At 41.1% G+C, this 27601-nt stretch overlaps 1 protein-coding gene across 7 annotated transcripts in view; it reads right to left on the bottom strand.

The window, feature by feature from the left end:
- The window catches only part of vps13a (vacuolar protein sorting 13 homolog A), a 524014-nt gene that overhangs the window by 428251 nt on the left and 68162 nt on the right, over nucleotides 1-27601 (bottom strand). For all 7 annotated transcript variants that reach the window (XM_041186720.1, XM_041186723.1, XM_041186721.1 and 4 more), the window contains exons 8-15: nucleotides 20470-20529; nucleotides 20288-20368; nucleotides 17965-18022; nucleotides 15904-16031; nucleotides 10427-10533; nucleotides 7260-7431; nucleotides 4782-4844; nucleotides 4405-4534 (exon numbers count right to left, since the gene is read on the bottom strand). In XM_041186720.1, coding sequence (XP_041042654.1) covers nucleotides 4405-4534; nucleotides 4782-4844; nucleotides 7260-7431; nucleotides 10427-10533; nucleotides 15904-16031; nucleotides 17965-18022; nucleotides 20288-20368; nucleotides 20470-20529 — 799 coding nt within the window. The remainder of the gene's footprint in view (nucleotides 1-4404; nucleotides 4535-4781; nucleotides 4845-7259; nucleotides 7432-10426; nucleotides 10534-15903; nucleotides 16032-17964; nucleotides 18023-20287; nucleotides 20369-20469; nucleotides 20530-27601) is intronic.

Genomic DNA, 27601 nt, shown 5'->3' with positions numbered 1-27601 from the left:
ATCAAGCAATGTCTTGACATTAAAATTCTCAACACTGTTCTCAAATTCCTCCATTGCCTACCTACCTATCTCTGCAATCTTCTCCAGCCGCACAACGCTCGGCCGTATCGACGTTCCTCTAATTCTGGCCTCTTGTACATTCCCAATTATAATTGCTCCACCCTTGGTGGCTGTGCTTTCAGTTGCCTAGGTCCCAATCTCTGGAATTTGCTTCCAACACCTCTCCATCTCCCTTTCCTCCTTTAAGACACTCCTTCAAACCTACCTCTTTGACAAAGCTTTTGGTCATCAGACCTGATATCTCCTTATGTGGCTCATTGTCATACTTTGTTTTATAATACTCCTGTGAAGCGATCTGGAACTTTTCATTATGTTAGCGACGCTATATAAATAAGCTGTTGTCATATGCCTCGTGCTATTCCTGGCACGCTCTCCAGGACTCCTCATTAAACCCAGGATGGTCCCCCTGGCTGGAGGGCCAAGTTAGAATGAGGGAAACATCACATCGTTATACAAGATACACTAATATTCCATTTCTGTGATTTTTTTTAAACATATCATCTCAAAGTAGGCTTTAGTAAGGTGTGAAAAACAGTTTAAAAATCTCTTTGTAGGAGTATAATCATATCAAACAACATGGCAAGAATAAAAGCAAAATACTATGTATGCTGCAAATCAAATAAAAACAGAAAATACTGGAAATACTCAGCAGGTCAGGCAACATCAGTGGAGAGAGAGAGAGAGAGAGTTAAATTTTTCAGATTGATGACTTTTCATCAGGACTAGAAGTAGTGAAAGTTTTAAGTTTATAAGCAAGTACAGAGCCAGAGAAAAAAAGGAAAAAGAGGGAGGAAAGAATAAAGGTGACACTCTGAATTGGAGGGCAGAAATAATTAAATAATAAAAATAAATGATAGTGCTCATCCAAGGCAAAAGGGTTGATTATAGAGCAGGTAAAAGAAACAAAAGATGGGTCTAGAACCTATATATGGCAACAGCAGACCCATTGTCAGGAGCTGCTGTACAAAAAAATTGGAACAGCAGTTCAACAACTTAAGATCTTAACTAATGAAGAGTCGAGAAGTAAAATGCCTTCTTAAAAGATAAGCTGTTCTTCCTGGAGCTTCAACAGAATAGTGTAAAAGCCTGAGGTCACAGAGGTCAGAGTCAGACTTGGAAAAAGAATTGAAATGACAAGAGATGGGGAGCTCAAGGTAAGATTTGTCAATTGATCATTTCACTGAATGCCACTGTTCATTCAGTTGGAGTTTGCTATCCCCAATGTCAAGAAAACCACATTGAGCGCAGCAAATAGTGTACTGAATTAAAAGGGAGGGTTAAATGTTGTTACACCTGGAAGGATGGTTTGAGGCCTTGAACCCAAAGGTGGAAGAGGGCAAGTAAAAATTTAGCTATTGCATCTCCTACACTTGCATGGGAAAGGAAACAGGTTTTGCAGGTAATGGAAGATTGGACTAGGCTTTTAGAGGGAACAGTCAATATGGAATGTTTAACTGGGAGGAGCGGATGTGTTTGGTGATGGCCACACACTGGAGGTGGGGGATGGTACATTGAATGTGCAGGCTGGTAAGAAAGACGAGGAGGATAAGGGGGCCCCTTACTGTGGTTCTAGGAGTTAGGGGAAAGAGGAGAGGACACCAGTACAAGAAATGGTTGGAAGCAGTTAAGAACCCTAACAAGGGAATCCTCTATTGAGGGGAAAAAGGAAGACATATCAGTAGGTGTGGAAGATGGCACTGTCAGAGCAAATGCAGCAGAGACAGAGGGCTGAATTTTGCCGTCGGCGAGCAGGGGGCATGGCCCACTCGCCAACGCGCAAAATGACACGGGATGACTTCGGGGGAACCCCCCCCCCCCCCCCGCCGACGTCATCCGGCCCCATTTAAATTTTCAGGAAGGCGGGGGGCACAGCCAAATCACCTGTGCACCCACCGACCTGTCAATGGCCAATCAAGGCCATTGACAGATCATTAAAACAATTAAAGGACCTGCCCGTCCAACCTTAAGGTTAGTGGGCAGGCCAGGAGCTCCAGCGGGGAGTAGAAAAAACATGAAACTTCATCCACCAGCAGGATGAGGTTTCATGTAGGGTTTAAAAAAGGTTTTGTGAAATTTATTAACGTGTCCCATCTCATGTGACATCACATGAGGGGGACATGTTAAGGGATTTTTTTTTCTATTATTAATGTTTGTACAACTTTCAGCGATCTCCCTGAGGCAGCACTTAGCCTCAGGAAGATGTGCACTCTTTTGTGCACGCGCGCGAAAAAGCACACTCTCGCATTTGGGGAATCCCCCCACCCCGCCCACACAGGAAGCACATAGCGCTTCCTGCCGGGCATCACGCTGGGCAGGCCTTAATTGACCCGCCCACTTAAAATGGCAGCAGGGCCCACTTCTCCAGCGGGGACTGGCTCCCTGCCTGCCAGAGATTGGGCCAGGCCCTCCTGGTAGGCAGAAAATTCTGCCCAGAGAGTGGAAGAGAAAAGTGGAATGGAGGAAACGGAGTTAAGGTAGCTGTGGGTGTTGGTGGCCTTATGCTAGACATCAGTTGACAGTGTATCCCCAGAAATGGATATACAGAAATTCAGAAAGGGAGGAGAAGAGTCAGAGATGGACAACGTGAAGCGAAGGAAAAGGTGAAAATTGGAAGCAGGGTTTACAGCTCAGGAAAAATGAAATTTTCCAATAAAGCGACACCAACTCAATCACAGTATCAGAAAATAAGTTGATGGCGAATTAGTGGACCTGAGTAGGACTGGAACAAAGGATGGTCCACACATCCCACATGAAGGTAGGCATAGCTAGGATCCATACAGGCTTCTATACTGACACCTGAGATTTGAAAGAAGTGGGCAGAGAAGTTGATCAACAGAAGAACAAGTTCTGCAAGGTGACGGAATGTAGTGGTGAATCAGAACTGGTTGGGCCACCATTCAAAGAACCGAGGTCCTGCAGGCCATCCTGGTGAGAAATGAAGGTGCAGAGGGATTAGAAGACCACAGTGAAAAGGAGATAATTAAGGTCAAGAAATTAGAAATAGTTAAGCGGCAGAAGTTGTTGGAAGAATCACACATGGGAAAAGCTTGGAGAATGAGAAGATCATGTTTTGAGATTTATGCTACAAAAAATTATTTCCTGCCACCTTTGATCGAGCCCGATTTGCATTTTTATGATAAAAAATTCAACATGAATTACTTTGATGGCAGGGAAGCAAACAACCTGGAAATGCAAACTAGATTACTTGCAATCAAAAATATTGAATGAAAAAAAAAATTGTGTTCATGGACAAAAAGATGGTGCAGACCACAGGGTCAAAGGACTAAGGATGTTTCTCAGATTGAAACTATACTTATACAGTGAGTAAACAGAGATATTTCATCTCCCCACAACTTGCCAATTTTTCTCATCCCTTCCTCTCATACATAAGTGAACTCCTTATAATATAACGCAATCAATGGACAATAGTTCTTCCAGCACATCAACTAAGTAGCCATTGTTCACCTTCAAGGCTTAACAGGCTATTGAATGGTGGGGCCATTACAGACCAGCCCAAAGCTATATTCAACCAATGTTCCCACACAATCCATTTCCAGTACAGGCACAGGTCAATGTACTTCTTCCTAACTCAAGTTTGTCTCTATGCCAATATCTCTTTTAAGTTAATGGGGAAATTGCAAAGGGTTTTAACTCTCCAGGGTGGGTTAGAGGGGTGGCGGATGGGAGGATACAACAATCAGGAAACCCAACCACACCCTTCCACTGCTAATTTTAACAGAGGCGGGTTGAGATGTGGATAACCAATCATATCTCAACAAAGTACTTTAAAGAGGCTATGTGCCTCCATTTCAACTTCTGCAGCCTCTGGAAACACAGCAGATAAAAGGAGGCAACAAGGCTGGATCCATGAGGTACATAGATTCTTAGTATGGTTTGTGGCCACTTCACCCATCCCAGCTAGCAAAATTATCTGCAACATCCATAATCTAATGCCCCCCACTCCCCTCCCAGATATCCCAGATCCCCGACTCTCCCAGTATCTGCTTTCACCCATACCATCACAATCCTCCTCCAACACAAAATGCTAGATTCCATCCACCTCTCTGTGAAGCTGGCTGGCTGTCAGGTGGGAAACCTGCACAGATAACTTAAAATAGATCCCACGAAATTTAGGAAACTCTTACTGCTGGGTTTCCTAACAGAAATCTCACACCCCACCCTTCCCCTTCCTTTCAGGTTCTGGGCTACTATAGGGTCCATTGTCTCAATAAAGCAAATAGGAATTTCATATATATCCTTTGAGGATTTGTCAGCAGCAATTTCTAATTTTACATCACATTTAATATTAAGTATCTGCTTTGATGGATACTAAAACATTTGTACCAGATTTCGAGTCTCGCGGTCTCTCTTCTTTTGCTCCTGTCCAACTCCAAGCCCAATCAAACCATCCTCCAGAGTTTTCTTCTTCAATCTTTGCACCTGGTCTGTAAATCCTATGCCCTGATTTCATAACCTAGCAAAATATTTAATAACACATTGTCTTTACTTTCTTGGCACTGAATTTGATGCGTCATGTATGTACGTAAATAATTATAATTTGTTTGTTGGTGTGCTATACATATAATTTAAATCAGTTTATATGATAAACATTTTGGTTTCTTCTATAAAATGATCAAAAAAGCCAGATAAGCAGAATTGGAAAAGAACTGTTCTTTGCTACTCAAATTAATTAGCTTTTTAAAATCCTCCTGCCCAAATACCTCCACTTCCGCTTGTTGTCGTGCGAGCGTAATATTGAATAAATCAAGCTCCTTTTCAAGTTCCTGAAAAAGAAAACATTGATGATAGTAATTCAAAAATCAACATTTAGGCCATTAATAACCAAATGCAAAATTTCAGACTTCTTTTGGGTTATTTCCTTACCATTTCAGAAGATAATTATTGATTACCCACTTTTCTGAAAATATTGTGATCAGCATCCAGCACTCTTACCAGAGCACCAGTGAGATTCTACCATAACAGCCACAAATTAGATCAGGACCTCTAAGTGCTCACTCATGGACTTCCTCTTCCTTGGCATCTTTCACAGTCCCTTACTCAAGCAGACCCTTCACCCACCTGAACTGTGATGTAGAGGAGTCCTGGGCTGCAAGGTCACACATTCCAAGCTCAGTCTGCTGAATGGCAGATTTGAAGCTCACCTGGGTGCCAGGCTTAAGAAACATAAAAGTAAAATGCAGGGATCATCCTGGGGATAAAATTCATGGTAACATACTTGAGAAGGACATAGATTGGGCAGGTTCTTGGATTCATTAACAGAGTATAAAAGGAAATTATGCTAAACCTTATTGGCCCAGAGCTTCTGGTCTCCAGATCATCGGAGACCAGGTGTATGACCAAAGATGCACGTCAGAACCCCACCGAGGTCCTGAGAGGCTGACCTCCGTGGGAATTGCCTGGGGAGTTTGAACTTCCGTTGAGAAATTTTCCTGCTCATTGGGAACCTGCACAAATGTCTTCAACTCTGAGTTAGAGTCAGAGACTTTGGACAATTCCCCAGTACTTAACTGGATAGTTACCCAGGAAAGTTAGAAGAAAAAGATCTAGTCTGACCCTCCCCAAAATCACTCTCACTGACACCCCTCGACCCCCGATGACCACCCAACTATCCAATAACACCTCCTAACCCACCTGCCACTTCACACCTACACCCACCTACCTCATCTACCTAGCTATTCATTTATTCATCTACTTACCCATTCAACAATATTCACAATGGATCTTTAAACATACCAAACAGCAGCTAGTGCCTTTAAAATGGGGCAGGTCTTGATCCCCTGCCCCACACCCCACACCCCCTACCCCCACAATGCTGCAGAGCTGCTATGGAGTTCTCCAAGGAATGCTGCGCTCATTTCTGGAAAAGCTGCATTTGGAAGAGAAATACAGAGAAGCATCAAGGCGTGGCAAGGTTCGAGTGGAGCAGCAATTTGCTGATGACTGCCACTCTGCAGAAGATCCAGGTCAATAACTCATTGGTTAGATTTCAGCTGCAGCATAATGGATAGTTTATGGGCACCACACGTCAGGTAGGATGCTAAAACTTTGGTCAGGGTGTAGAAGAGATTTACTAGAATGGTATCCAGGATGAAAGACTTCCGTTATGTGGAGAGACTGGGGAAGCGGTGATTGTTCTCCTTGGAATGATGAAAGAGAATGGGAGCTGTAATAGGTATCGAAAATCATAAAGGATTGAGAAAGTAAATAAGGAGAAAGCATTTTCAGTGGCAGAACAGAGCCAGCAACCAGCGATTATAGATTTTAAAAATGCAGTTGACAAAGAACCAGGGGCAATATGAGGATAAAAGCAAAATACTGCAGATGCTGGAATTCTGAAACAAAAACAGAAAATGTTGGAAAAACTCAGCAAGTCTGACAGCATCTGTGGAGGGAGAAGAACAAAGTTAACATTTCAAGTGCGTATGACTCTTCTTCAGAGCTGAAGAGAATGGAAATGTGATTAAATTTATGCTGTTTAAGGGGGAGTGGCAATATGAGGATTGCTTTTATGCTGCGACTTGGCGTGTTCTGCAATGCACTACCTGGAAGTGATGGAAGTAGGTTCAATAACAACTTTCAAATGGAAATTGGATAAGTATTTGAAAGAGGAAAAACTTAAAAGTGCAATGGGGAAAAGACAGTGGAATGAGAGTAATAGCTCTTCCAACAAGCTGGAACAGGCACAGGAGGGTCAAATACCCTCCTTTTGTGCTATATTTTTCTATGATTCTATATGCAATCTTGGATCAGAATGGAATGAATTAGCCAGTGTCCTGCATTCCTGATAGAAGTGCACTTGTGTCAATACATTAGTTGAGAACAGGACTGAGTTGAACATAATACCACCACAGGCACAGTCGGTTGGCAATTGCTGTCAAGACACCTATCTTATTTAAAGTAAACAGCTTCACCCTAATGAGAATTTTGACAGACACTGCAATTGTGGGCAGGTACAGCCTAGTATTTAAACTTGGATCGCTAGGGCCATGAATTTTCGGTTCCAGTTTTTGTTAAAAAAAATTCAAAAACTAAATTATAGTCAAGTTGGTCAATTTGTTATAGTTTATCAAGTATCATGGCATATTGAATTCCATGTAAATGATAGGATAATTATATTGTTTGAAATAACATTTTAAAATAGTTAAATATATTTTGTTTAATGTAAGCTGTCCACCAACCTTAAGTGTGCTGATAAGTTCTTCATCTGGTTTCTTGGTTTTGATTCTTGATTTATAGATGTTCCTGTAATTCTTTATTTTTTGCCTGTGCTTTTGAATGTGCTTCCATGACCACGCATTAAGCGCAGGCTTTATATTCTCTTCCAAAATGCCATTTATAGCATATGCCCACCTGATTATGGCAAAAGCAATACAACAATGTCCACTTAAAAAGAGATTACAAGTCATTTTGTACAGAAATATTTCAACTCTATAAGAACACTGTTTGCCTTAGATAGTGGCGTATGTCAACTTTTGAAGCCTCAAAAAATCTCTCCAAAAATGGGAGCCAACTTATACATCAAATATAAAAGTGGAACACCCATGTGGCAATGGGTGGTCGCCATTTTGAAACATCATCTACTTCCAGCTCAAAGAGTCAAAGGGGGGGGGGGGGGTGGTGCACGGTGGTGGTGGTGGTGGTGGAGAACTTAAATGCAACTTCTAAGCAAAACCATGATTTTTGGGCCAGAAAAATTAGGTAATCTTCAACGCCAGGTTGACTCAAACTGTGCAATTTACAGTAAATATTTGGTCAAACCTTGGAGTTCAGTTAAAGAGTGGCATGTTCATCTGAATGGTGACATAATGGTAAGTTCTAGGCTAAGATCTGTAAGTATATGTTTTATCTCCGAAAGGTTATGCTATAAAAGTAGCAGTCAAAGACAGCCATTATAGAAAAAAAACTCTTTTACAGCATTTCCAAGTTCAACTGAATGCACTGATGGTATTCGTTCTTTAAATGTATTTGCTCTAACAAGAACCTCTTGTTGCCTCTACATTGTGGTATTGTCACTGGACTATTAATCCAAAGACCCAGGGTAATGCTCTGGAGACCGGGGTTTGAATCCTGCCATGGCAGATGGTGGAATTTGAGTTCAATCAAAATCTGGAATTAAAAGTCTAATGATGACCATGAAACCATTATCGATTGCTATAAAAACCCATTTGGTTTTCTAATGTCCTTTAGGGAAGGAAATCTGCCATCCTTACTTGGTCTGGCCTACATGTGACTCCAGACCCACAGCAATGAGGTTGACTCTTAAATATCCTCTGAACAAGGACAATTCAGGATGGGCGATAAATGCTTGCCTAGCCAGCAATGACCACATCCCACGAATGAATAAAAAAATAGTATTTGAGGGTAGATTTCACGTATTTACACTTTAGTGTCGTGGTTTACACACTGGGTAGTTAGCTCACACTGCAAGGTTTTTTGTGCATTCAAGTTCTGTGCTGGAAACTAGCAATTGTACAATATATCCTGACCATATAACTTGTAATGTCTGCAATTAGCTTTTACTGTGGTATATTGAGAGCAACAGTAATAAATCCCCACTAAATAATAAAACAATTAGAATTTGTATTTTTAGCACCATTAAATGATATGTCAAGCACTGATATAGAACATTCACTCCAGTTAAATTCTTAATGGGACCACAGCAAATCATAGCATCATAATTACATGAAATTTACTACTTGGTAAATTAGCAGACATTTTCTCGCCCTAGTTCAAAAAAAGAAAAGTTTATCAAGTTGCATGTTCAGTACTGTTGCTTTAAGTATACTAAAGTAAAAGCATGATAGGCCAGTTTTGTGTTGAAGAATGGATTTTACAGATGCATGTTGCCAGCACAGAACTTTAACTTTAATAGACAAAAGAATCCTGCAATAAGGGCTAACCACCACATCCAGATGCCCAATTTAGGCTTCTAATTTGCAAAGCACTAAGCCAGAGTATGTACAATCTACCAATAAATATTTTTGCTCCAGAGCCAACAGCTTTTCACAATATATATTAAACATTTAGATGAAAGAACTAAATGTAATATCTCTAAATTTGCAGATAATACAAAACTGGGTTGGAGGGTGAGCTGTGAGGTTATCCACTTTGGTAGCAAAGACAGGAAGGCAGATTATCTGAATGGCTATAAATTGAGAGAGGGGAATGTGCAACAAGACCTGGGTGTACTCATACACCAGTCGCTGAAGCTAAGCATGCAGGTGCAGCAGGTGGTAAAGGTGGCAAATGGTGCGTTGGCCTTCATAGCCAGAGGATTCAAGTACAGTAGCAGGGATGTCTTGTTGCAATTATACAGGGCCTTGGTGAGACCACACCAGGAATATTGTGTGCAGTTTTGGTCTCCTTATCTGAGGAAGGATGTTCTTGCTATACAGGGAGTGCAGCGAACGTTTACCAGACTGATTCATGGAATGATGGGACCTACTTATGAGGAAAGATTGAGTCGGTTAGGATTATATTTGCTGGATTTCAGAAGAATGAGGAGGGATCTCATAGAAACCTATAAAATTCTAACAGGACTAAACAGGGTAGATGCAGGAAGGATGTTCCCGATGATGGGGGAGTCCAGAACTAGGGTCACAGTCTGAGGATATGGGATAGACCATTTAGGACTGATATGAGGAGAACTTTCTTCACCCAGAGAGAGTGGTTAGCCTGTGGAATTCACAACCACAGAAGGTAGTTGAGGCCAAAACGTTGTATGTTTTCAAGAAGGAGTTAAATATAGTTCTTGGGGCAAAATGGATCAAAGGATATTGGGAGAAAGCAGGAGCAGGCTATTGAGTTGGGTGAACAGCCATGATCATAGTGAATGGCGGAGCAGGCCCGAAGGGCCTAGTCTTGCTCCTATTTTCTACGTTTCTATGTAACAGGGTCATTATGGCACAGAAGATCATCATTTGGCCCATCAAGTCCATTTAAGGAATTAATAAATAGCATCAGATAGTCTATATGTGGCAAAATCTCAATGCAAGCATGGAAGTGTAATTGTTGTCAGACCAAATTTAAATAATTACTTTTAAAAGAGCAATATCTAATTTTCAAATAGTATATTACACTTCTCATTCTATTGAGAAACGTCCCTATATTAAAGTGTTAAATACATAAATCATCCAAGGATTGTAATGAAGCATAATTAGCAGCTAAAGTTAAATTGCATTTGATTATCTTAACAATCTTAACAAACTAACTAGAATAACTCAATTAATAAACAAAAATAAAATTAAGTTCACTCCCAAAATTTTTTTAAATTTCATTTCTATATCATATCCTTTCAAATAAGGAAGGTTATTTCTGAAACACCGAACCTAATTAAAATATTTACCATTTTTTAGCATTGTTGCTACAGGGGACATTTGGTTTATATTTCCTATATGGCAGATTTCGTGACATCATATCAATGGATCCAAGTAGCTCCATGATGCTGAGGTACTGTTCAAAGAAAAAGAAATAGGTTCTCTATGAGATAGGCAAAGCCTAGAAGTTGGCAGAATTGTACTACTTTCCTGGACTATCTTAACGGCAGTAGTAATCTATTTGAAACCAGCAGTCTTGAATCCAGAGATCAGTTATCTACAAATATCACCAATTGTAATTTCTGGGCTAAAATTATCTATCACTTGTAAGAATCATGAGTTGAGATTCTGTCAAATCGACAAAGCTCTTACCCACCAGTCAGAGAACCGGCGAGGAACCATAGTTCTGTGGGGGTGGAGGGGATGCCGAATGAATTCAACAGACGCAGTCACATTGGGCCTTCCTCACAATTGAGATTCCCAGCGGCGGAAGCCCCACCTGAGAAATGCCAGCCAAATCAGAAGCTGGCAGCTTCTCACTGATGCCAGCCCCAGCAGGAGTGGTGGCTGCTGGTGGCAATTCACTCATTAGAGTCCCAGGATCAATGAGGGACCCCAGACCAAAGGTGAGTGATAATGTGATGGGGACTGTGGATTTGGGGGGGGGGGGGGGGCGGTCACAGGAGAGAATGAGGTGGGAGAGTTGGGGGCAAGGGCATCTGGGTGGCTTTCAGGGGTCCCCAACTGAGGGTTCCCCCCTCAAGAGGCAGAACTGATTAGGTTTGCTGGGCTGCCTTCTGGGGATGCGGAAAGCAGTGCGGACCCCCCATTTAATCCGAGCCACCACTAAATTGCAGTGGGCTCAGGGATAACAGGTATCGATTGCTCATTAAAAAGCGCCTAATTGAAATCCTGCCAGGATTCCTGCATCAGCCTCTTCCGCCCTCCAACTTAAAATGGCTTGCCCACTATCAGGAGACTAATGCAGAGCCACTCCCACCATTGAGTGGGCCCAGCTACCACGGTTCCCACAGTGATGGGCTGTGTTAAATCCAGGCCCTGGGAAATCCCTACATTGAGTTTCCTTGCTAATTGATGAAAACTAGTTTAAATACAATGACTTATAGTTACACTGAATCTTATACTTAACTACATTTTGAATCCTGTTTGTGATATGCTCTGGGTAAAAGTGGCCAAGAGGTGGCTTGAAGGTGCATTGCTGGCCTTCATTGACCAGCTGTTTTTGAACCCAAAGGGCTTGCAAGGGGCCAAATTGTCAATCAGTGAATGATTCAGAAATGATCTCTGAAGGGAGGTGACCCTGCAAGTTTTTCCTCTTTTAGATAATTACCCAACTCTCTTCTGAAGGCCTTATTTTAATAACTTGTGTGCTGTGTATCCAGATCCTAACCACTTGCCATGTAAAAAAATTTCCTCATGTCACTGTTGTTACGACACAGCAGATGTATGCCAGGTGGATCAAATCCACGAGGGAAACTTGATCACACAGTCACAATGGTACTGTAGTTTATATTTTATTTTGAGATGCATGCTCTGAATTCAGAAGTAGTATGTCTACCATGACTTCAGACATTTTTAGAAAACTAAATTAAACATTAACAAAAGAAAATATTTCAAGCACTTACATAGGTCTACAAATTACTACTATAATAATTCCTAAAGTCCCTAATTAATCAGGCTTCCACTTACACTCCCATTAAGGCAACAGTCAAAACAAATAGATTTAAACAGATCCAGGCAAGGCAGTATAATGCCCTGGATAGTAGAATTCAAGTGGCTTTTCCCAGCTTCAGTTTCTGTAAACAGCAGCTTAATGCTCAAATACTGGAGGCTTTTCACAGTCAAGTCAGCAGAAGCACATTTCAAGTTGCCCAATGGTGAGCTCAATGATGGCTCTGGTGGACACATAAGCTTATTATAGGGCTCCTCTGCTTCACTCTGGGGATGCCTCACTAGCATTATCAGCTATGTTCACAGGGAACAGCTCTCGTCACCCAGGATCCATCCATCAACTTGGGCCGGAGCTTCAAAAAGCTTTTGAGCCATGAGTTGCACAAGATGTATGCATCGTGATAGCTTCCTGGATTACGAGCTGCATTATTCTTCTCCTGTGGTCGCACACTAGTTGTGCATTCAAGGAGTGGAACTCTTTGCAATTTACAAATGCAGTTAGCTGTTCCCAGGGAGCTTTCAGAGCTACAAGTGCAGTCGATGGCCCTTTGTACTCAAGGAAACTGCCATTGTAGCCTGGCTGTCTTCATCGGTGGTGAAGTGGATAAAATCATTGGCACAATAGGAAGACCTCCTTTATGCACCCATGTGTGGCCGCCTGAGAGATATCTGCAAGCTACCTCTGGTGTAGAAATTGAGTACTGCTTAACCTCGAGGGCCACTGGCATGGAGCGCCAACCAAATCCAATTAGTCTTTCAGACCCATTTAACCTCTTTGGGATCTGTCTTTCTCAATCTAAAGTTAGAGGAATCATCCAAGAAAAGTGCCTGATCTGGGATTGCTCCCCCCTCTCACAAAGAAAAGGGGCTAGGATGATAATTCACCACAATTGGCAGAAGAACTAGAGATGACATGAGAAAACATTTTTTCATTCAGCAAGTTTTTTGATCCAGAATGCACTGCCTTAAAAAGGGAGAGAAAGCAAATTCAGTAGGCACATTCAGAATTAATATTTTAGGCCTGTGAGGTGGAGGTGGAATGGAAACATTTCAAGGGGTGGTTATGCATTCACCATGCAGCGCCTTGGTTAGACCCCATTTGGATATTTTTGTGCACTACACCTCAGGAAAAGATATTTTAGTCTCAGGAGGGGATTAGTATTGGAGGATTCAGGGGTACTTAGAATTACACAGATTCTACAGCACAGAAACAAGTCATGCAGTCACTGACCTGAAACAGTATCTCTGTTGCTCTTTTCATGGATGCTGCCAGACCTGCTGTGTATATCTGGCATTTTCTACTTTCTTATATCAGGTTTACAGTGTTTTGTTTTTGCAACATCATGGGTTGATTGGTATTAGGACTATAGTGAATTTGTACAGAGGACAAGAGAAATTTCTGTGCCAAAGCAAATATCCTCAGCAAGATAAAATAGCTGGTGTAGAAGCTGAGACTAACAAATCACAAGGAATTGTGTACTAATCTTACTTAAATATTATTGATCGCACAAACCATCTCAAATCCACACGCCTACAGCGAAATACAAGGATCATCCCAATACACAGATTCACCAGATTGATAGGGTCAAATTATAAGGACAAGTTACATAAACTTAGCTTGTATTTCATTAAGTTTGAAAAGTTGAGGGATGATATTATTAAGAGATTCAATATGCCAGATGCAGAGGAACTACTTCCTCTGGTAGGGGAATCTAGATCAAGGAGGCATCATCTTAAAATTAGAGTTAGGCCATTTATGAGGTAATTCATGAAACACTTTGACACAAGGGTATTGGCAGAATTCACACCCCTACAAGAATATAGATGCTAGGTTAACTGAAATTTAGAATGAAGTTTGATAGTTTTAAATTAGGTAAAAGCGTCCTGAAGAATGGAGCAAAGGTCAGTAAATATAACTGAAGTATGGATCAGCCATAACAGTGGCAAAACAGACTCTAGAGGACAAATCACCAACTTTTGTTCCTATAATGGAACATTAAGCACGCTAGAACTATTTAAGTCTGGCATGATGTCAGGTCTCTTTCAGAAAGTGAAACACAGAGCCATATTTGGTTTTCCCGGAGTTCCTTAAGCCACCACATTGAGACCCTCCAACCCTCAAATATACCATGTGGCTTTCTTACAAGAGCAACTCTCCGACTATTTCAATTTGTGTTTGTAGAGTCCTCAGCTACATTTATGGACAGCAACAGTCATTTACCTACCATACCAAGAGGAATTTCAATTTGCAAATTGTATAAATTAAAAAAATTAGACATGTTACAGACAGGAGGGTGGTTAATTTAAACAGCACCAATTTCTCCTCTCATCATATGTCCGTAAACAGGTGTTTTTGATTTGCTTCCTCCTTTACAAGCGGTGGCATATTTCCCACCCTCTGTTTCCAATTTCTATTAATAACCCCACAACAAACTCCAGATAGTATGAACTCAAAGGGTTAATTTATTTGCACACACTTAAACCGCGGGAGAAGGGTCACAGCATTGCTACACTCATACAGTAAGAGGGATAGAGATGAGAAAGACTTGCAGTACAGAGACCGCAGAGAAAAGAAATGGTGTTTCACAGGGATTCCAGAGTCCAGAATCAAAGTCCAATGATGTATTCCTTCACGGAGGTCAGCAGGCTGAAAACAATACTGTATAATTCACTTTTCTGGTGGAGTTGACTTCACATACTGAGATAGGTATGCAGAGATGAACCAGTCTTGTAGTGATGGTAAAGTTCCAGCAGAATTAGTGCAGATGGGGCCAGGTATTCAATCTGGGCAGAGTCCCTTTTCTGAGGGTGCATGTTGAATGGTAAACTCCAGACTAAGCTTGCAGTTTCAGAAAGCATATTACTGGTTTTACAAACTAGAGGTCCATATCACATGACTCCCACCTCTTCACATCAACTTTCACAAGGGATGTGTATTCCTTACCTGAGTCTCCAAGATTAGAAGTGTTCCAACCATTAATAATTGAAAGGAAGGTTGCTGGGCCCTTTGCCCTTGCAGACGAGTAGACTCCAGCTGGCTAACCAGGATTATGAAATGCAGATGGCCTTTGTATAGCTCTCTTTGAATTTGGTCTGTACAGCCCATAGAGAAGCTGTTAATGTCTCTTCAGAGATAATGAGGTACATGTTTCTTTGATACTGCCAGTTAGCTCATTTAGTTTGAGGGCCAGGTAGACATGGTTTCAGCCATTTTAAAAAGGCATTTGCCCAGTTTTTAACATTGTAGAAATAGCCATGAGGATATCTATTTTATAAAAAAAAAATCTACAGGGTGAGGTATTAGTCCCCTCACATTAAAAATAATATTCTAGAGCCATTATGGGGAACTTTGTATGCCTTGCATCAAAACAGTTTCTTTTTGAAACACCCTTGCAAAATGTCAAAAATCTAATTTCTTTATGGAATAAATAGAAAAAAAACTGTTTTGAATTGGGTCTCCTGCCCAAGGAAACTTTCTATCCATATGCAGGCAATTTATCCAGAGAAGTCCCATTTGTTAAATTTTAATTGTTATTTTAATAGAGTATCATTTTATTGCAACTTTTCAAACAAAATTTAAGTAGCATAACTGAGATCATTCATCATAATTGACTTTAGCCCAAATTCTGCAACTGACAAGAATGTGCAAGGCATGACCACATTGCACTTTTTCTGAATGGCTTCACCGTATTATTATGCAAGCCTGAAAACACAACTACTGAAATTATGAAGCCATTACAATGTGCTACATAGGAAACACATACAACAGTTGTAGCTGGTTATAGCAAGTAAACAGTTAACCAGCAACTATTACCTGAGGTCTTTTCAGTTCAATGGCTATGTCTTGTAGATTTACTTCCAAGTTCATTTTTGGTGAAGCAAAGTCAACTTCTGCTCGTGGATTCATTTCAAGTTTAGCTTTGGCAGATAGTGGCTGAAAAACTTTTTTTAAATAAAAGTTGAAAGGTAGATTTGTTAACATTTTGCATAGAAATTTTGTTTTTCAAATTAAGTTAGTATCCACATGCCAAAAGCGAGGTAAATTCAAGTCAGTTCATTTGCACCAAGTAGCCTTCCTCATTCTTTGAAAGGTCAACCTCCCAGGGTAACCAGCAAGGGACATTACCCCTTAAAAGAAAACTGGCATCCAGGGAGGTGATCATCTCCTACTCCATTGCATCATAGATTCAATCAAGTTTTTGATTCCTTGGCAACATGTGGCAAGAGACAAAAGGAGCCAACAGGTAAACAAATGTTATGGAAAACCAATGAGAACATATTTACATTAATATTTATTTAAGGTCAGGGGATCAGGTAGTGGATCAACAATGTTACTAATCCCCAAAAATATTTGCAAAGATTTGTACAGTAGCAGTTCTAAAATTGGGGTGGCATATTTGGCAGCCACACTCTACTCCTGTCTCCTGGCACCACGTCTGTCTCCAACCACTACTCAATTATTTCAGAGACCCTTGGAAAGTCTCTATAGGCAGCAAGGAGGTTCATGGACCCCATCTTTTGATATGAGCTATATAAATGCAAATTCTTCTTTATTTAAATCATTCCTACTTGCCACTTTATCACAGATGTTCCTTTTTGCTTTTTCCTCCCATCTGCCTGCCTTTTCCCTGCCGATGTACTTGCTTAAAACCGGTAATACTGGTATCACTTTCCAAATCCAAAATGGTAATCCTTGCTCTTTCCATTGATAACAGCAAACCTGAATATTTAATGATCTCGATGAAGGAACAAAGATGCCAATCCAAATTTACAAAAACCCTAAGTTAGGAGGCTCAATGTTGCTTAAATAGGAACCAGACGTTACAAAGGGACATAGACACATTAATTGAATGGCAAAACTATGGCAGATGGAGTACAATGCAGGCGAGTAAGAGATAATCCACTTTGGATCCAATTGGAATTTTTGTTCAGATATACTGGGAGTGTGCAGTAATAAAGGGAATTGTGCATCCTTGAACAGAAATCAATCATTCATACCCAGTGGATAGCTATAAAGTGTTCAAAAGATAAAAGGAATACTGATCTTTATCTCAAAAAGGGTATGCTGGGATGCAAAGCAGAGGAAGTTATGTTTCAGTTGTACATAGCCTTAATCAGACCCCATGTGTGAAGTACTGCATTTAGCTATGAGGACTGAATTTGAGGAAACATATATTGGCCATTGAAGGTTTAAGGGGCAGAATTGCCTAGCCCTGTTACATATTCCAATATCTTGATCTGACAGTTGAGAGAGGCAGGAGCAACATTAGGCATGCACTGTTGAAAATGATAGGAGAAATAAATTGGATTAGGCTCGTTTTTAGGCAGTGGAATTTAACAACTTTGCTACAGCCCTATTTATCCTTTCTGGGATCTTGGTTCCAGCCCTACCCAGGTGCAACTTGTTCCATTAGTACAGCTCCTTTCTTTCCCAGTATTGGTGCTTATGTCCCATGAAATGGAAATCAGCCTTGCACACCACAATTACTTGCCCAATCTGCTTGCACGTCCAAATTTCTTGTTGCCCAGATAATAATCCTAAAATTGTTATCAGATTGCTCAGATAATAATCCTGAAATTATTACCAGAGAAGTTCTGCTTTTTCACTTTAGCTCCCGAGACTCTTGGCAGGAACCTCTGTTTCTCGTTTCAACTAACTGGTTCATTGCACCTTATGCTGGCAGCTACTTTGGCAAGTTTTCAGAAAGAATCTGAGAGATGTTTTTCAAATTTAATGGATACATCTTCCATATTTGTATATTTATCCAAAAGCTATTAGTCACCTTACTAAATAGTCCAAGAAAGTGGCTTCCTTTGGAATTTACAGTACAACTTTGTTAAAAGCTTTACACAAGTGCAAGGACATGCAACTTACTGAACTGATAAGTCTCTGGAATAAAGTTGCTTGTTGAAACTCCATCTTTCAAGTCTTTCTGAAAAGATAATTTTTACGTTACACAGCAATATCCAGCAACAGCATTTGTTCAGGCTTGTCGTCAGAATAAAACATATTTTAAAAGTTTAGGAGGAGGTTAAGTGAGTTAGAAAACTATCCTTTCACCAGAATACAAAATCATATCATGTGTTATATAAATATCTTCACTGAAATGTATTTGATTAGTTGGTATTTAGTTCCCAGTGGACATAACTGAGCAATATGAGATTGCTTTCAAAATCAACTCAAAGCTGGCATTGTATTCAGAAGCCACAGGAATTATCCAATATATAAAGTGGTATTGGAACATCCCAGTTACTTGAAAATCTAGAACTAAAAAAAAACTCATCAAATCTATCGAAGTGACCCAAGTCAACATTGCTTATAAGCTGTCCAAGTTTAATAAGAAAGATAATTCACATATGCATTTTAATGCAGCCAACATGATGCTTTCTCAGATCAAAAGTCTTATGAGGAGAGATTGAGGAAATAGGGCCTGTATTCTGTAGAGTTTTGAAGGATGAGAGGTGATCTCACTGAAACTTACAATTCTTACAGGGAGTGACAGGGTAAATGTAGATAGTATGCTTAGTCTGGCTAGAACTAGGGAACACTGTCTCCGAATAAGGAACAGGCCATTTAAGATTGAGATGAGGGGGAATCTCTTCACTCAGAGGGCGGTGAATCTTTGGAATTCTCTACCCCAGACGGCTGTGGAAGCTCAATCATTCAGCATGCTCAAGACCGAAGTCAATAGATTTCTAGATGTTAATGACATCAAGAGATACGGGGATAGCGCAAGAAAGTGGTGTTGAGGTAGATGATCAGTCATGATCTCACTGAATGGCGGAGCAGGCTCGACATGCCAAATGGCCTCCTCCTGCTTCTAAGTTCCTACCTTCTTAATTAATGTTTCTTTGCTCTTCAGGACAGAAAATATTGGAGGGCATATTCTGTCCAATTCTGGGCCTTAAGAGAGGGTGCAGAGGATATTTACTAGAATGGTACCAGGGATGTAGGACTTCAGTTAAAGCATAAAAGTTAGGGAGAAAAACAATAGAAATGTTCAAAACTTATGAATGGTTTTGATGAGAAACTATAATGACACTGCTCCCAGTGACAGAAGGGTTAGTAACCAGAGGGTACATATTAAAGGAAATTGGCAAAAGAACCAGAGGTGACATGAGCAGAACTTTTTTTTTCCCCAAATGCACTGAGCCCTTATGAAGTGAAATGCACTGCCTGAAAATGTGATGGAAGCAGCTTCAATAATAACTGCCAAAAAGGAATTAGAAAAATATTCAAAAGGAAACTTAATAGTACAATTGGGGAAGGGAACGGACACTAGGGGCAGAATTTTTCTGTCGGCGTGCAGAGGGGCAGGACCTGCACACCAAAGTGTAAAATGACGTGGGGGGACATCAGGTGGAACTCCTGACGTCACCCCGCGTCAATTACATTTTCAGATTGGTGGGCATGCAGCCGAGTCGGCTGCGTGCCCGCTACCTGTCAACGGCCTATTAAGGCCATTAGGAAACCAATTCAGCTTGTTAATCGACCCGCCTGTCCAACTTTAAGGCCGGGAGTCCAGGAGGGCTTGTGAAAAAACATGAAACCTCATCCACTGGCGGGATGAGGATTTTTAAATTTTAATGAAAGGTTGCAATAAAGGTTATGGACATGTCCCTACTCATGTGACACAGTGTCACATGAGGGGACATGGCAGGGAAAATTTTTAAAACCCTTTATTAAAAGTTTCAAAATGGAGCCGATCTCCCTGAGGCAGAGCTTAGTCTCGGGGAGATCTGTGCGCTCTTTCGCGCGCATGTGCTAAAGACAGCACTCCCGGCTGAGGGAATCCCACCCCGCCCGCAAAGGGAGCGCATAACGGTTCCTTGCGGACATCACGCTGGGCAGGCCTTAACTGGCCCACACACAGAAAATGGCAGAGCCCTCCCGCTCTCCCCAACCCCCTCTGATCCTCTGATAGGGGGGTGAACATTTTTCCCTCGGTTTACTGGATCGCTCTTTGAAAAAAGTTGGCACGGGAACAATGGGCTAAATGGCTAAATTCTCCTGTGCACAATGATATTAAAAAAAAGCATGAGCCACTCATAGTATCTTGTCCATTAAAATTAATAGATGCAAAATCATGGAGCTGCTTACACAATTTGGGGAAGGGGTGAAGGCAGGGAAGGAGGGAGGCAAAGCTCAGCAGCAGGAGCATGGAATCAGAATGTTTATCATATTAAAGTCAACTTACCAAAGCTTCAGCCTGACTGCTTTTAGAATACATTTTCGTGTTGACGTTCCAATACACACAGAGGTAGTCTAACCGAACAAGCTAAAAAATAATATAAATACATGCAAGCAATTAGTTTAGAAATTTTACATACTAAAATCAGATTATTTGGCATTTGTGTTACAAACAATAACTAGTTTTACCTTATTGAAGACATGTTCACATTGATCATGCAAGCATGGATTCCATCTCTCGTCTGTAGTCTATAATGTAAACAATATGTTTAAAACTGTCTGCATTAAAATAGCATTATAATAAATCTTTGCACAATTAATATAAAGCTTCTGATTTGCATTTATTCAGAAACACAGGCTCTGTATTTATTCAAAGAGTAAACTATCTTACTAGTTTTATAATATTGAAACCAAAATTTAGCACAACATACTTTACTTAGGTTTCAGAGAAAAACAACTTCACAAAGAAGGCCTGGATAAATACATTGGATTTCATTAAGAAATTATGCCCATGCACTTCTGCCCTATATCTTTTGATTTATTTTTGTTGTGTTTGTCATTTTTATCTCCATTATAAATTAGCATGTACACATTTATTATTCTGCGGTAAACTAATCACACTGTAGCCACTACACAGCTGGAAGCCAAATTTCTGATTTATTCTTCCAGCTCTGATTTTCCTGAATAGTCAGAAGTAGGAAGTACTTAAATCTCCCAACTCCCACCCCACAAGTGAACACAATGAAAATAAAATCCTTATTTCAGTCCTCTGCAATCTCTCACCATGCAGATAATATGCTTCTCTTTTTATTCTTCCTGCCAAAATGGACAATTTCACATTTCCCTATATTATACTCCATTTCCATAAGACATAGGAGCAGAAATTAGGCCATTCGGCCCATTGCGTCTGCTCCGCCATTCAATCATGGCTGATAAGCTTCTCAGCCTCATTCTCCCGCCTTCTCCCTGTAACCTTTGATCTCCTTACCAATCAAGAATCTATCTACCTTGGTCTTAAATACACTCAATGACCTGGCCTCCAAAGACTTCTGTGGGAATGAATTCCATCGATTCACCACTCTCTGGCTAAAGAAGTTTCTCCTCATCTCTGTTCTAAAAGGTCTTCCCTTTACTCTGAGGCTGTGCCCTCGGGTCCTAGTCTCTCCTACTAATGGAAACATCTTCCCCATGTCCACTCTATCCAAGCCTTTCATTATTCTGTAAGTTTCAATCAGATCCCCCCTCATCATTCTAAACTCCATCGAGTATAGACCCAGAGTCCTCAAACGTTCCTCATATGTTAAGCCTTTCATTCCCGGGATCGTTCTCGTGAACCTCCTCTGGACCCTCTCCAGGGCCAGCACATCCTTCCTGAGATACGGGGCACAAAATTGCTCACAATATTCTAAATGTGGTCTGACCAGAGCCTTACAAAGCCTCAGCAGCACATCCCTGCTTTTATATTCTAGTCCTCTCGAAATAAATGCCAACATCGCATTTGTCTTCCTAACTACCGACTCATCCTGCAAGTTAACCTTAAGAGAATCCTGGACTAGGACTCACAAGTCCCTTTGCACTCCAGATTTCTGAATTCTCTCCCCATTTAGAAAATAGTCTATGCCTCTATTCTTCCTACCAAAGTGCATAACCTCACACTTCCCCACGTTGTATTCCATCTGCCACTTCTTTGCCCATTCTCCTAACCTGTCCAAATCCTTCTGCCGCCTCCCCGCCTCCTCAATACTACCCATCCCTCCACCTATCTTTGTATCATCTGCAAACTTAGCCAGGATGCCCTCAGTTCCTTCATCTAGATCATTAATGTATAAAGTGAAAAGTTGTGGTCCCAACACTGACCCCTGCGGAACTCCACTAGTTACCGGCCACCATCCTGAGAAGGACTCCCTTATCCCCACTCTTATTTCCCAGTAATTGTTAACACATTATTGCTAACACTGATTATATACAATTGAAATATGATATGATTGGTAAAGGGATGTCATTTGTGATTATTTAAAAAAATGTTTTCACTAGCTTAAGATTAATTAAGCATATCATTGCTGAAAGATTTTTGTTTGACAGTTTGAATTAGATTTTCATCTTCGATGTGGGTAGCAGGAGTCATGAAATTTCCTGGCTTGGCATGCCGTCTCGGGAGAAAGTGCAGGATTTTTGTTTGGTGGCAAGAAGGAATTGGGTGCAATGCCCCTGGAAAAAAAGATGGAGACAGTCACAGGAGCCACTGGGTGCTGAAGCAGGGTATTTAAAAGGCCCACCTGTGCACTCTGGGACTACATCCCAATTACAATTAAACAGAAAACAGCCTAACTCTTACCCCTCACACCCTCTCACCACATGCACACTCCATGCCCTGACTATGCCAACTTATACCACCTCACCCATGCCAATGGCCCCAAAAACCCTCCATGCAAACCTATGGTGCTTCAAAGCCATAGGTTTGTATGGAGCTAAGCAACTCCACAACCAACGGATCAGATCCAAGCTCTGTAGTGCTGCCACATCCAGCTGTCTATAGTGGTGGACAATTAAATAACTCCATGGAGGAAGCAGCTCCAGAGAGGAGCTGCTTCCACCTCCAGGGAGAGCCCAGCACATCAGTGCAAAAGGTAAGGCTGAAGCATTTGCAACAAATCTTCAGCCGGAAGTGCTGAGTGGATGATCTATCTCGGCCTCCTGCAGAGATCCCCAGCATCACAGGTGCCAATCTTCAGTCAATTCAATTTGCTTCATGTGATATCAAGAAATGGCTGAAGGCACTGGATATTGGAAAGACTATGGCCCCTGACAATATTCTGGCAACAATACTGAAGACTTGTGCTCCAGAACTTGCCACGCCCCTAGCCAAGCTGTACCAATATAGCTGCAACACTGGCATCTACCCAACAATGTGGAAAATTGCCTAGGTATGCCCCGTACATAAAACGCAGGAACCTGGCCGATTTCCGCCCCATCAGCCTACTCTCAATCATCAGTAAAGTAATGGAAATGGTCATCAGCAGTGCTATCAAGTGGCTCTTGCTTAGCAATAACCTGCTTACTGACGGTCAGTTTGGGTTCCATCAGGGCCACTCAGCTTCTGACCTCATTACAGCCTTAGTCCAAACATGGACAAAAGAGCTGAACACCAGTGGTGAGGTGAGAGTGACTGCTCTTGACATCAAGGCGGCATTTGACTGAGTATGGCATCAAGGAGTCCTAGCAAAACTGGAGTCAAGGGAATAAGGGGCTAAACTCTCCACTGGTTGGAGTGATGCCTAGCACCAAGGAAGATGGTTGTGGTTGTTGGAGGTCAGTCCTTTCAGTTCCAGGACATCAATGCAGGAGTTCCTCATGGTAGCGTCCTAGGCCTGACCAACTTCAGCTGCTTTATCAATGCCCTTTCTTCCATCATAGTGGTCAGAAGCGGGGATGTTCAGCACCCTTTGTGACTCCTCAGATAACGAAAGCAGTTCATGTCCAAATACAGCAAGATCTAACAACATCCGCTTGCTGACAAGTGGCAAGGAACATATGCACCACACAAGTGCCAGGCAATGACCGTCCAACAAGAGAGCATCTAACCATCACCCCTTGACATTCAATGGCATTACCATCACTGAATCCCCCACGAACAACAACCTGGGGGTGTTACCATTGACCAGAAACTGACCTGGACTAGCCATATAAATACTGTGGCTACAACAGCAGGTTAGAGGCTCCATATCCTGCAGCAAGTAACTTACCTCCTGACTCCCCAAAGCCTGTGCATCATCTACAAGACACAAGTCAGGAGTGTGATGGAATACTCTCCATTTGCTTGAATGAGTGCAGCTCCCACAACAACCAAGAAGCTTGACACCATCTAGGACAAAACAACCCACTTGATTGGTATCCAATCCACAAAAATTGACTCCCTCCACAACCGAAGCACAGTGGCAGCAGTGTGTGCCATCTACAAGATGCAGTACAGGAATTCACCAAGCCTCCTAAGACAGCACCTTCCAAACCCAGGACCACTATCATCTAGAAGGACAAGGGCAGCAGACACATGGGAATACAACCACCTGGAATTTCCCCTCCAAGCCACTCATCATCCTGACTTTGAAATATATCGCTGCTCCTTCACTGTTGCTGGGTCAAAATCATAGAATCCCCTCCCTAACTGCACTTTGGGTGCACCTACACCACATGGGTTGCAGCAGCTCAAGAAAGAAGCTCACCACTTTCTCAAGGGCAATTAGGGGTGGGCAATAAATGCTGGCCTAGCCAGTGATGCCCACATTCCATGGAGGGATAAAAAAAATTACAAAGTACACACTCTATATAGAACCAATGAACCCTACAGTAACAATGTCATATCTGGAAAAAGCTTTAAAATAATCCTAACTTTCTTACAAAATACTTCATTCAGTACAACCCTATAACGCATCAATTGTAGAATCTGCAAGCACTTGACACTTTTTTACCTTGTGTAAATAACCCTCACCGAGCAACTGAGAAATAGATTTGAGAGAGAAAGCTATTAATCAAGCTATGCTTTCCCTTGGATGCAGCTGTTTCACCAGACTCTTGGATGTCTGGGATCAGGGTCAGTCGCAGAGGCTGTACAAGTTTATAGGTGTGGGAGTCCATGGTATAGCAGAAATGATGGCTTCCCAATATTTATTTAGAGAAAATCTCTGTTCATCCAGCATGGCAAGCAATCTGACAAGTTAGCGACACTGAAGATGCCATAAAACTATAATATTTTTCATAATATTATTGTGGGTTTATGGTTGTCTGTGCAGCTGATTTAATTAAATTAGAGTCAGATAGACTGCAAGGTTGAAATTATCAAAAGAAAATGGAGATAAAAAGATATTTAAAATGCTAATAAGTAAACATGGATGAGGGTTCCACAGATAAGATGTGAAGGAAATTTGCATTTTAAGGTAAGTGGACAGATGTTTGGGTTTCCAAGGGATGGTAGGATGTCTACAACTAAGATGATAAATAGGACAAGGTTATGATTTTTATTTTTCCCAGATGGAAAAAGGCCATATTGACAACATGAAAGATTTTTATATTTTGGGAAAGTAAATTTCAAAAGACCTGTAGAAAAGTGGAATTTACAGATTAATGAGAAAGAAAACGTATAGAAGGATGGGAGGCTATGTAGAGTGTGTGGCCGTGGGAGATCGAAAGGTACACCATGTGAAGCAGTCCTTGGGGAAAAGCCTCTAGCCACTTTAGCAGAAGTCTGCCGTGTCCAATACCTAAAGTGGTGCTACAAGCCTTTGGAATTCCACTATCGAGTGGCTGCTATGGTAACCTTGCTGGGTTTATTTTATAATTTCAAATCTATTTTGGACTGGTGCCTTAAAAGGGGGTGTGTAGCTGGGAACCTGTTTAATTAAGAATTTTTGGACCTGTTAAGACTAAATAACCATGTAACTGTAATCTTGTGTGTGTTTGTTTATTTTTTTCTTTTGTTAAAAAATGTTTTAATTTAATTCAGAGGAATTGAGTCCACTAACAATCTTAGAGATTGTAAAATTCAGTACATTAAGTCTTCTCATAATAAATACAAATTGCAAAACCGTTGTGATAGCAGGACCAAGTTTTCCTTGTGGATTTGGGCTGCCTGGCACATATTACCTTCCACATCATAATAGAAGGGTTGAGAGAGGTGGTTGTGAAGTAGGGCTGGTTGCCATCAGCGTACATGAATATTAACTGTTTGCGGATGATGTTGCCAAGAGGAAGCTTGCAGATGAGAAAAATGAGGGAGCCTGGCACAGATCCTTGGGAACACTAGAGTAGCAATTTGGGAGCAGGAATAGAAGCCATTGCTGGTGATACTCTGGTTACAATTAGATAGATAAGAGTGCAGCCAGATAATACATTCCAACCCCACTGTACAATGCTGGAGAGGCACTGGAGAAGGTTGGTGTGGTTAACTGTGTCAAAGTCTGCAAGATAGGTAGAGAAGAATGAGAAGGGATAGTTTATCTTCGTCAGAGTCGAAGGATGTCATTTGTGACTTTGATAAGGGCTGCTTCAGTATTGTGGCAGGGCAGAAACCTGATTGAAGGCATTCAAGTGTGGAATTCCAGGGAAGATGGATATGGATTTGGCAGACAACAACACATTCAGGGACTCAATAGTAAAGGGAGGTTGAAGACATGGTGATAGTTTGCAAGAATGGTGGCGCAAAGGGTTGTTTTTGTTTTAAAAAAGGAGAAGTTTGATGAAGGCAGTTTGAAAGAGAGTGCAGGTACCTGAAGAGAGAGAACCAGTAACATAATAGCTTGTATAAAGAACCATGACCTGTTGGGAGATTAAATAAGCCAGCAATCAAATTTACAAACCTATTTTCAATCTATATTTGCTTACGAGAACTGACAGTGCATGATTTTTATACCAAAATCTGATTTTTTTTTTAAAAGGAGTTTGCTTCTTTATGAGACAATGGAGTTGACACGTCTGAACAAACAACCAGGGAGAAGAATAGTGCCAATAATGAGTTTGACACAAGACAAAAAAAAGCTTTGGTTTTCCTGATGTACCGCAGGAGGAAATTCTGGCTCACCTACATGTAGCCTAAGGACACGGAGGTGATTGATCAAGCAGACAAATGATGTAAACGAGCAGAGTTCATGTCATGGATATACACATGAAATTAATTACGTGCCAACATAATATGTCGCCAACTACTAACTATGTACAATTTCAGTAATAAAAACAAAAAAAATGCTGGAGAAACATCAGCAGATCTGGCAACATCCGTGGAGAGAGAAACAGAATTAACATTTTGACTCTAAAGAAGCATCATACGGACTCAAAACATTAACTCTGTTTCTCCCTCCACAGATGCTGCCAGACCTACTGGGTTTTACCAGCACTTTTTGTTTTTAGTTCTGACTTCCAGTATCTGCAGTATTTTGCTTTCATGCTATCTCAGTAACTTCAGGAAGAAAAAGGAAGGGGGAGAATAGCTTTATATAGCACCTTTCACAATCTAATGACATCCCAAGTACTTTATAGTCAATTAAAGGTTTTTAAAGTGTAATCATTTGTAAGATAAGGAAGCATGACAGCAAATTTGTTCGCATCAAGGTCCCACAAACTGCAATGAAATAAATTAATGGATTATCTGATTTATTAAATGTTGATAAAGGGGTAAATTTTAGCCAGGACACTGGCAAGTCTTTGATGGTGCATGGGATCTTCCAAATGAGACAGTGGACAGGGCCTCAATTTAACATCTCACCTGAAGGACAGTACCTGCCTAAATTACATGCTCAAGTCTGTGGAGTGGAGCTTGAGACCATGGGCTTCT

Source organism: Carcharodon carcharias, chromosome 4, assembly GCF_017639515.1.
Source record: "Carcharodon carcharias isolate sCarCar2 chromosome 4, sCarCar2.pri, whole genome shotgun sequence".
Classification (NCBI taxonomy): Eukaryota; Metazoa; Chordata; class Chondrichthyes; order Lamniformes; family Lamnidae; genus Carcharodon; species Carcharodon carcharias.
This window is presented reverse-complemented; position numbering and strand designations above follow the sequence as displayed.